Raw genomic sequence first — 10,168 nt, 5'->3', positions numbered from 1 at the left:
TTAAAAATGTGGCTGAGGTAGAACAATGTATCTCAGTATATCTCAACAGCTGTTTTGTGCAGTTCTCAGCTGCTAAATAAAGACCTGGTCTTTCTATCTACATTCTCCCTCATCTTCCTCCTCAGGCTTAAGCACTCTTCATTGTGTGTGTGTGTGTGAGAGAGAGAGAGAGAGAGAGAGAGAGAGAGAGAGAGAGAGAGAGAGAGAGAGAGAGAGAGAGAGAGCACACCTGTGTATGCATGTGCATATGAAGGCCAGAGGTCAACCTCAAATGTCTTCCTCAATAGCTCTCTGCCTTACTTTTCAGGATAGGGAAGCACACTGGATCTGGAATTTACCAATTGGCTTCCCTGGCTGACCAGCAAGCCCCAAAGAGCTTCTGGTCTCCATCTGCCAGCTCTGGGATTAGTGATACACGCTGTCATGCTTAGCTTTTTAATGTGAGTCTTAGGGATCAAACTCAGGTCCTCTTGCTTATGTGCAGGTGAGCATTTTACTAACTGAGCCACCTCTTCAGCCCCACAATCTTCATTTTAAAGATCCATGAGCATTTGCTTCAATACAGAAGCCAGATCGACAGCCATTTCATTTTTCCTGATGACATTTTCTGATTTACATATATATGCATACATTTCCCCTCTCTTTTAAAATACGTTGGGTTAGGTTTGGGTTATAGTGTTTGCTGTTAGCTGGAGGACTTCCTGGAATCTGAAGATATAAAGAGCTGAATGCCTTGGCAGGCAGCTTTCTCTGGCAGTCCCACGTCACCATAAAAGCCTGTTCTTCGGATTACTGCATGCGGATTAGAAACCCAGGGATCAGTTCTAAGTTAGCCCTGATTAATTCCCCTGGGTGTTTCTGGGCCAGAGAGGGTGTCTGTTAGACTCAAACCTGTGAGTTTGTACGCATTCACTGTACAAAAAGTTAATTTTTACTTAAACCCAATTCGGGCTAATCACGAAGCTACCAGGAATGATCTGGAATATGAACTAAAGTGTTCCTGCAGTCGCGTCAGCTGAACCTTCTACCCCCACGATTCTGTCTGCCCACATGCTTCTGTCTATCATCCTTGGCCTCCGGATCCGCTCTCGCGCCATTGGTTGGATTTCAGGAAGGAAGAAACCCAGGATTTAAAGGGCTCAGTTTTCCACCTGCCAGGCCGGGTCCAACTTGCTTTTGACACGTTATTTGGGAGAACCTATAGCAGTTCTTCATTTACTACACTCACTGGTTAAAGGAAAAGGAGTTTCCGAGGGTGTCACCTTGACAATCTCCAAAAACGAAACTTGCGCTCAAGATTAGATCGACACTGAGTCTGCGAGGCAGAGTCCCTGCCCAGGTCATCAGAGCCAACCCTTCGGGAGGGAACAAGGGAGGGGCCTGGAGTAGGTGTGGCTTTCCGTGGGAGAGTAGGATTTTGCCCCACCTCCTAGGAAGCCTGCTCTGCTTCCAGCCAATCAGGCTGGGATATGCAAATAGAGCCCGGGTCACCCCGGTAACCATGATGTATGTCAGCCAATGGAAACCAGCCAGTGGCGACCTCGCTCCTGGATTGGTATTGAAGTATGGCGACAGGGATCCAATGGACTGTGGGAACAGTCCTCGGCGGGTTGAGGGGCGGAGATATGCAAATGTGGTTTGAAAAGCCGGCGGGAAATCTGAGTTTCGCGGGAGGACCTTGGCGCGTAAACCGTATCCCTTCATTCATTGTCAGCAGCAGCTTCCTGGAGCCATTTTTCAGCTGCCGGCCGCAGCACCCGGGCTGCCGCCGCCGCCTCGCAATCCGTTGCATCGGCTGCCCCCGACGCCTCCATCTCCCCTCGGGGCCTGATATCCGTGCGGCCGGGACCCTCCTCTCTCCAGACCCCCGATTATTTTTGGCCCCGGGACCTGTGCGGTGCGGAAAAATAAAAAGAAAAGAGAGAGAGAGGGTTCGGAAGCGCCGGGAGGGGAGGCGAGAAGGAGAGACTTGGAAACTCCGACTGCAAATAATAAAGAAATTGAAAGCAATACGTTAATATATCGTAACACTAAAAAAGAGCAGGAGCGAGAGATGAGAAAGGGGATCCAGCCCGCCCTGGAGCAGTACCTGGTGACCGCCGGGGGTGGGGAGGGGGCGGCTGTCGTCGCCGCCGCCGCTGCAGCCTCCATGGACAAAAGGGCACTGCTAGCCAGCCCCGGCTTCGCCGCCGCCGCCGCCCCGGGAACGTACATCCAGATCCTCACTACGAACCCTTCCACCACGTCCTGTGCCACCTCCCTCCAAAGCAGCACCCTGGCCGCCGGCCCCCTTCTCCCCAGTGTCCCCGGCGCGGAGCCGGCCGCCGGCAGCCTCATCTACACCACGCCACAAGGACCCTCCAGCAGAGCCGGGCTGCTGCAGCAGCCACCAGCACCAGGACGAGGCGGCGGCGGCGGCCCTCCGGTAATACCCTCCCTCCGCAACGTCCCTGGCCCAGGTGGGAGGCGGGCTCCCGGGAGCGGTGGCTGCGAGAGCGCGAGGCTGAGCATCGTGGGCCTCGTAGCTGTCCCTCCAGCGTGTGCTTATTGTTAGACTTGGGGTGCTTCCCTGCGGGCGTTGGGAGGACCTGGGGACCTGGGCAGGCGCGCGGGACAGTGGGGAGTCCCTCTTTGCGAACCACATCTAACACTCCAAAACTTTTCGCGCCCCCCCTTCTTTTCCTGCACTTTTCCCTACCCCCACTCTCCCCTCCCCTGCAACTCGAAGCTTCCTCTTTCTCGGGCGTAGGAAGGGGTCACGCCCCGGATGGAGAAGGGGGTGGGGGAGGGTGTAGTGCACTGGAGAGTGGGGGACCCCAGGGGATGTACACCGGGGACCCGAGGCGTGCCTGCCTCCCCTTCGGCCTCTGCTGCCCCTGGGCGGCCGGGGGTCCTACAGGCGTGCTCCGAGCGTAGGGGCTCCAGTGCCTAGCACCTTTGGGGACCTAGCTCCCGGCAACAAAGGGGATCTGGGAGGTGGAGGGGTATCTCGGTGGGGGAGGTGGAGCTGAGAGCCCCGGGTGGGCCAGGGCTCGCGCTGTCTGCGACAAGGGGCCGGCAGGCGGGTGCTCCGGCCTGGGCGCATCTCCGCGGTGGCAGCGGCGGCGCCCGCGTGGCCGGAGCGCCGGGGCCTTGCTCACCGGGCCCCGGGCCTGCCCTTGACCCGCCTCTCCCCTTGCCCCTTCCTTCCCCGCCCTGTCCCCCTCCCCGCCCCCCGGCGACGGAGGGCGGGGGCAGCCAGGTTCCCGTCCCGCCGCCAGGATCTGTCCCTTCTCTCCGGGACCCGCCGGTGACGTTTCGCACACGTGCGCGGAGGACGCGCCTGTGACTGGGGAGGAGGTGGCGGCGGGAGGGGGCGCTGGAGGGGGAGAGGGGGCACCCACTTCCTCCTGCTCGCCGGCTCCCAGGCCTGGGACCGTCCCGGCGCCCTCGCACCCAGCACCGCCACCCTCCCTCTCCCGTCCCCACCCCCCCACGGCGCCCGCCCTCGCCCGGCGCCGCCGCTCCGCTCGGCCTCGGGCCCCCTCTCCAGCCGGCCCCCCACCTCCCCCGGAGCCAGGCTGCTTTCGGAAATGCCCTTACAGCAGCAGGTTAGTGACCCGGTCGGCGCGGGGTCCGAGCCACCCCCGCGGGGACCCGGGATCCCCGGGGGCCCCGAGCCGGAGGATAAGCGACCGAGCGGGGTTTTGGAGTGGGAACGGGGGGTTGGGTGCTTGAGGGAAATGAGTAAGCAAGAAAAATCTAACTAAGTAAATCCCCGGCCTCGCTTCTAGGAGCCCCGGGGCGGGAGTGGCCGCCCCCGGGGTGGGTATACTGTTTACGTGTGTTTCTTTTGGGGGGTGGATGGATGGGCAATTGAAACCCAGATGAGGGCTTCATGCCCGTGGCCGAGTTGAGCTGCCTTCTGTCTTGCTTCCCTTGTGCTGAAGGGGGAGGGGGCGGGTCAGAGGGTAGGGTGTCTGTGGGGTTCCCAGGCCACCCGCCACCCCCTCCCTTTGTCCCTGTAATTTATAAAGCGCCTTTGAGAGATGATTTAGGTCAGTATGCGGCTTCCCTTTTTGTTGCTATTAGAAAGAAGTGTGGCCCCGAGGTCTCCCCTTCTTCCTTTCTCTCCTGCATGCCTTCCTCCATGCCTCCTGTCTTCACCCTCGTGTTGAGGCTTGGCACAGATCAGGCTAGAACCCACCCGGACTTAGCTATCTGTGGTTGCATGATAATACCAGTCGAGGACCTCACCTAGATGTAGGTCTAGATGTGTTTTGTTTTGCACAATCAGTATTTCTCTGGGGTCTTTTAAGAAGAAAGTCTGTGCACATATATAGGACTTTGAGAGATGGGGTGGGTAGATAAATAATTAATTTTTAAAAATTCCTTTTCTGTTCATAATTTTGCCCTGGGTTGGATCTTTAGTGCTTTCCAGCCTAGAGATACTTATTGGGGATGTGTGATACAGTCCCAGTCAAAGAGGCTCATCCTTTAGTGACTAGGGTCTGCCAGCAGGGGGGAAGCCAAGTACAGTACCTGCTTACACATACAGTATCCAGTGTGCTAGATTCTTGGGCACAGAATATTTCATGCTCTCATTAGCAGTAAATAATTTTGCCGACTTGATTACACATGCTTGACCATACAATAAGCCTATTTCCCCCTACACAATCGGTTCCTATATCATAAATAACCTGGAACAACTGGCTATTGACATGCTTCTTGGATTAGATTCAGGGTTGCAGGGAACGTTATTTTTGATAATAGGAAATTGTGAGACTACTAGATTGCTCTTTAAAAAAAACTTAGACTATTTGTTGGACCAGGTCACCAAGACTGTCTAACCAGATTTATGTGTAGTTCACTGTAGTTAAGTATTTAAAATACAAAAATATTGCCTTCATCGTCTTCCAAGTTATTTCTAAACTATTAGCTTTCTTGCCATAAAGTTATTCCAGGAGTATAGATTGTTTTGAATTTGGGTACTCAAATAATGTTTCATTATAGGGATATAAATGCTTCTTATACATATTCAGAAGTCATTTTATGTAAGATTGTAATGTATGCTGAATCACTGGTTAATCTACGATTTCAGTGCTGTATCTTCTGGGAGGGGTATGAAGTTTATCTCCCAAGTGTATACAAAGTCCTCGGTATTGCAAGCAATGTTTGATTTTTTTTTTCTTATCAGTATTTCAGTAGGCTTTCAGTTCAGTTTTGAAATTTATTTTATTTTATTTTTGAGGCAGGGTCTCTTGTAACCTTGAACTCCTGATCTTGACTCGAGTGCCTACGTTCTGAGATTAAAGACATGTACCACCCTGTGTTTTGGAATTGTATTGATGTTTTCCCCTAAGCATGAAGGTTGGGAAGGTATGTCAAATGAACCAAAATAGTATCATTCAAACATTTTATATTCAAGAAGAGATGGGGGTTTCTTCAGGTATCACAGTTCTAAGACCCACCTGGGTCTACTTTCAAGTTCCAAATCCAGAACATTTGAGAACTTGACAGAGCAAGTGTCTTGCCTTCTCATTAGCTGTAGCTTCCTGTCTTCATTTACAAGCTGTCTGCTGTTTGGACAAATAACTTAATCTGTCAGAATTGTTCATTATTCTATAAAATAGGATGGTAGTAATTCTAACTGAGGATTTTAAAAAGCAATATGAAAATGCATGAACAATACTTAAGCACAAGGCCTGGCAAATAGTAGCTATTGCATAAAATTAGTCTTCATAAATCAAGTATTTTTATAACTCAGGAACCGCATACATAGCTGTCCCTTTGTTTACCTATATGAGCAGAATGATCATAAGTTTTCTAAAGTGGTATGTAATTTCAAGAAAATTGACAATCTGTCAATGCAAGAGGCAGTAGCCTATCACTTCAGATTGACTTTAATTCAGTCATAGCAACCTGCTGGTTGTACATTGCAAAGGAGCCCTCCATGCCTAATAAATCTCATCTGAGAATGGAGGACTATAGATGCTGTTTCAGCAGGGTTTTTTTCCTGAACAAGTTTGAAAGAAGAAAAATGTGGGTTCCTGTGGTTCTGCATACAATAATCTTGCTTCTACTGAGATGTATGGTGGATGCCAACTTGAAGCTGGGAGAGAATTTTTAGTCACTACATACCCCAAAATGGAAGTTTTAATATAATGCAATGCCCAGACGTGGGCAGGACAAATAGCTCCACTATAATCAGTACAGAGGGCGCCACCCTAATCATCCCTGGGAACAAAGCACCCTTAACTGAGCTAAAGCATCCAAGCATGAGAACAGGAAAGGATTTTTTTAATGTGGATTTTTCTAAAAATCACCACCTTGTATAATACTTGGAGGGAGGACAGAGTGTGTGGAGTTTAACGGCGTGGGGTGTAAAGTTAACTTGGGAAAAGAATATCTGTCTACCCAGGACTTAGGAATAAATACTAACACCTGGAGAGTGAAAAGACTGGCAGGGGGAGAGGGGTATTTTGTGTCTTAGAAATAAAAAGCAGTTTCCCCTTAACTTTTCTCTACTGTCATCTCCAGTGAGACCAGACACACACACACACACACACACACACACACACACACCGCTTTAGTCCCTTTCCAATTGGCAATTTTCTCCAACTTACCCTGATTCATATAAATAGTCCATATGACTGGGTATAAACATTGCCCCAAATCAGCCAACTCCAATTCTTTTCACCCATCTATTTTTTAGTAGTATTTTAATCAGGATGGGTGAAGACCATTTACTTAATATATGAGTACCCCAAGATCTGTGAAGGTAACTGAAATAGTGCAAGAAGGAAAGATTCCTGTTTCCACCCCACCTTGCTGAAAGGAACATTCCTGAATTCTTTGAGGTACATTTTCTTGGTTGTTATAGTGTTTCATGGACTGTTTACAGTTGCTAAAGAGCCCCTGCCCAGTGATAGTTCACAGGACTATGAAGACTAGATAAATGGGAAACCACAGATGTGTAGGGCCTTCCCCCTCTCCATCCTGTCTGCCTTCTAAGAATGCCTGGGAAAACACTCTCACACAGAGAAGGGGTATACTACAGAAGGTGCCAGAAAGCAACCACTCAGGAGACTGGCAAGGTGGGGGTAGGGTTAATACAGTGGGATTATTTAGGTGGTTTTCCAGTAGGGGGATGTTTAGTTTATTTCTTCTCATACTTTTCCCTTAGATGTTCACCTCAAATATTTAAGTTGTGAGAATGTGTTTCTACCCTGTAATGTAAGACAGGAGCTGTGTTAGCTTGAGGATGAAGCCAGTGAGAAGATAGCTGATTGAATCCAGAAGATAAAACAAGAATGAGTGGCTTCCGTTTGCTTTCTCTGCGGCAGCCCAACTGTTAGGAGCCATTTATAATGTCCACGCAGCATTCTTATAACTTGATGCCAGTATTTCAGGTCAGCATATTCACTACTTGATAAGTGTGATGGTTTGGGAGTCATAGTGTGGGAGCTTATAAAAACGGAGCTCTTATTATCCAACCTGGTTTCCTTTGTAGGTGATACAATTAAAGGCCCACTACAGTTACATTACTCAGTCAAGGTCACAAGGCAGCAGGGGGCAGGCCAGAACGGAAACTGAAGATTCTTGCCTTAACAGCTCTTTTTGTGAGGAGAGGGTTAACTGTCTTAGATGCCCTACATGGGAGACTTAGGTGTGTGGACAGCTTTTAAGTTACCATCAGAAGTGTTACTCTGGGGTTTCATGAAGAAGTGCACTTTGAACCACCAGTTCTGAAGTCACAACTTATTCCCAGAGACGCTAAGAAATCAAGGCTGCTGTAGACACTCAGTGAAACGGACTTTTAAATGGAGAGGAATGACAGGTTTTCCTAAATAGTGGTAGCAGTATTTTTTTAAAGCTTGATCTGTTGTTTGAAATTCAAATTATTATTCTTTAGGCATGACATTTCTAGTACCCGGAGGGAGATGATTTTACTTAATTAACAACATCCTAAAGGGATCTTTGAAACTTTCTTGGGAGAGGGACATCACAGCAAGTGTCCTGAACCATCCACATCCTAAGTGACAGACATGGTTTCGCAAGGTTCCCTGGGCCTTTGCATTGTACCATTGACCAAGAGGCTCTTCCTCTGTGGTTAGCTCCAGGAAGATTTCTGATGTGTCAAAGCGGCCGATCAGTTAACTCTTTCAGAGGAAGTTGTCTAAAGCAAAAGCTCATTTTCTTAAAATGACCTTATTTTACTTGTGGAATCGAGAAAGCTTAAAAATAGAATTGCTTCAAGCTCTGAAGCCGGAAAGTGAAACATAATCCAACATGGTTGCAGCTCACAGCCTGCCCTGGGACAGGGGTATCTGTTTATCTGTAATCCGCAAGCCAGGAAGGTCCCCTGTGTGCGTAAGGGCTGACTTCCTGTGAGCCATGAGTAGCAATTGATGAGAGCCCCGTTATCAGTGAAGCTGAGTTCCTCTGGAAGCACATTTGATGGCTGGAGGAGGTGAATGCCCTTGGCCTTCCCTGCCAGCTCTTGCCAGTCTGCCCTGGAGAACCCTGTAGTTCTTCTAGAATGCTTTTGAGTGATTGCTGAGAACAGCTCCATCCTGCTCTAGTCTCAGGATCTGTTGTGTGTGGCTCTGAACTCCTGGCTGTAGGCAGTGAACACAGACAGGGTCTGTATGTTTCACTCCTTCCTATGGTGGGACTTTGGGGAAACATAACCAGAGCAGCATCCTCAAGTCTTAACCATCACCTTTGCCATGCCACATTCGGCCTTTCTTTGCAAAGATGGTGGCTTGAGTACAAAAGCCATGCTCTCCTACTAAAAGGTAGTGTGTGAGAGACAGGTATAAAGTTAAATGGAGGCTGGAGTGCCTGGGTTCCTTTTCTGTCTCCACCTGCTAGCTGTATGGTACCTTCCTCGATTTGCTCATCTTTCTGGAGTGGGGGAGTCCTCACAAGGGGGGAGAAGAAACGAGTTGATGTCTGGGAGGTGCTTGAGCCAGTGCCCCACAGAGGTGTGATAGGCTTGCCAGGCCCTTTGTGGCCATCTCTTGCACTGTATTGTGTGTCTTGGTTTTTTCATTACCCATTAGTGTTCATTCCAAACCATTTGCCCCTCTAAGAATGATGGTTCCTGGGAGGGGGAGGAGTGTATCCTACAGTGGATGTTGCCTAGTGCTGTCACTGGGCCCCTGGTCTTTGTTAACCTCTTTCTAAGCTGCCCATTGACTTGGGAGGAGAAAGAGAAGAATAAGTTTCTTATTGTCATAGTACAATCAGCAGTACTAAATGTTATGAATAAAACCTTTATTTCTCTGATGGAACATGTTGGTGAAATGGCACGAGGAATGCTAATTGCGCTGTTAATATAATTTCATGTCTGTGCAGAAAGCCATGATCTAAGACTAGTTCAGAAACTGGAGTATCGTGGATACTGAGCTTGAACTAGCTTAAGATTTCCTTGGGTCTGTAAGTGAGGATGGGAATGTGTCTTGCTCACCAGAGAGGCCTCTTACCTTCCCACTAAGCCATTTCTTCTCATTGCTCTGTGTTTGGTTTTGGTTTTGAGATGGTCTTATGTAGCCCAAACTGGCCTCCAGTTCTTTATCTAGCTGTGACTGGTCTCGATTCTTGATCCTCACCAGCGCTGAGATCACAGATATGTGCTGCCACACTCTGCGTTGTTCATTTCACATTCTTCCTGTTCCCTCGGCTCCCTTTGCCTCTTTCATAGCGGGTTAGACTTGCAGCCTTGAAAAGTGACTTCTAACCAAGTGACTTGCAGCTGTTTCCCTGACTTTTCCTACCTTATTTTCCCTGGCTTGCTACGTGGAGACCCCCTGTGGGTGTTTTGGGTGGACACAGGTTGCTCTCTGAAGCACTGGTTACCCTGATCTTTTCTCCTTTTGTTGCCCTGCTCCTTTCTCATCGGTCCTTCCAGCCCACCTGAAGAAAATTTATGCAGAATCCCCCGCCTTCCCAAGCCTTGAACCACTTCCCCAGGTGATTTCTGCTTTCTCCTGGAACATCACAGTCTCCCTTATATCTGACTTGTTCTTGGTTTCAGCTTTCACAAACAAGCCTTCCTGCCCAGAGATCAGGGTAGCTGGTTCTGCATGCACTCAGCGTTTTGGGTGTGGAATGAACTGTTTGAGAAGAGGCATTTTCATTAGATGCCTCCAATGGGCTTGGCACCCCGTTAGCTCTGTTGGGG

At 49.3% G+C, this 10,168-nt stretch overlaps 1 protein-coding gene across 4 annotated transcripts in view; it reads left to right on the top strand.

Annotated features, from left to right (window-relative positions):
* Positions 1 to 1,693: 1,693 nt before the first annotated feature.
* The window catches only part of E2f3 (E2F transcription factor 3), a 79,277-nt gene continuing 70,802 nt past the window's right edge, over positions 1,694 to 10,168 (top strand). The window contains exon 1 of one of the 4 annotated variants that reach the window (XM_021225038.2): positions 1,694 to 2,425. In XM_021225038.2, coding sequence (XP_021080697.1) covers positions 2,054 to 2,425 — 372 coding nt within the window. In that variant the 5' untranslated portion in view covers positions 1,694 to 2,053. Of the gene's footprint in view, positions 2,426 to 3,312; positions 3,591 to 10,168 lie in introns of those variants that run through there. The other 3 variants (XM_021225037.2, XM_040755766.1, XM_040755765.1) reach the window with 3 other exon arrangements.

Source organism: Mesocricetus auratus, unplaced genomic scaffold (assembly GCF_017639785.1).
Source record: "Mesocricetus auratus isolate SY011 unplaced genomic scaffold, BCM_Maur_2.0 Super-Scaffold_100013, whole genome shotgun sequence".
Classification (NCBI taxonomy): Eukaryota; Metazoa; Chordata; class Mammalia; order Rodentia; family Cricetidae; genus Mesocricetus; species Mesocricetus auratus.
Note: the sequence above shows the minus strand (reverse complement) of the source record. Positions and strands in the feature narration are given on the sequence as shown.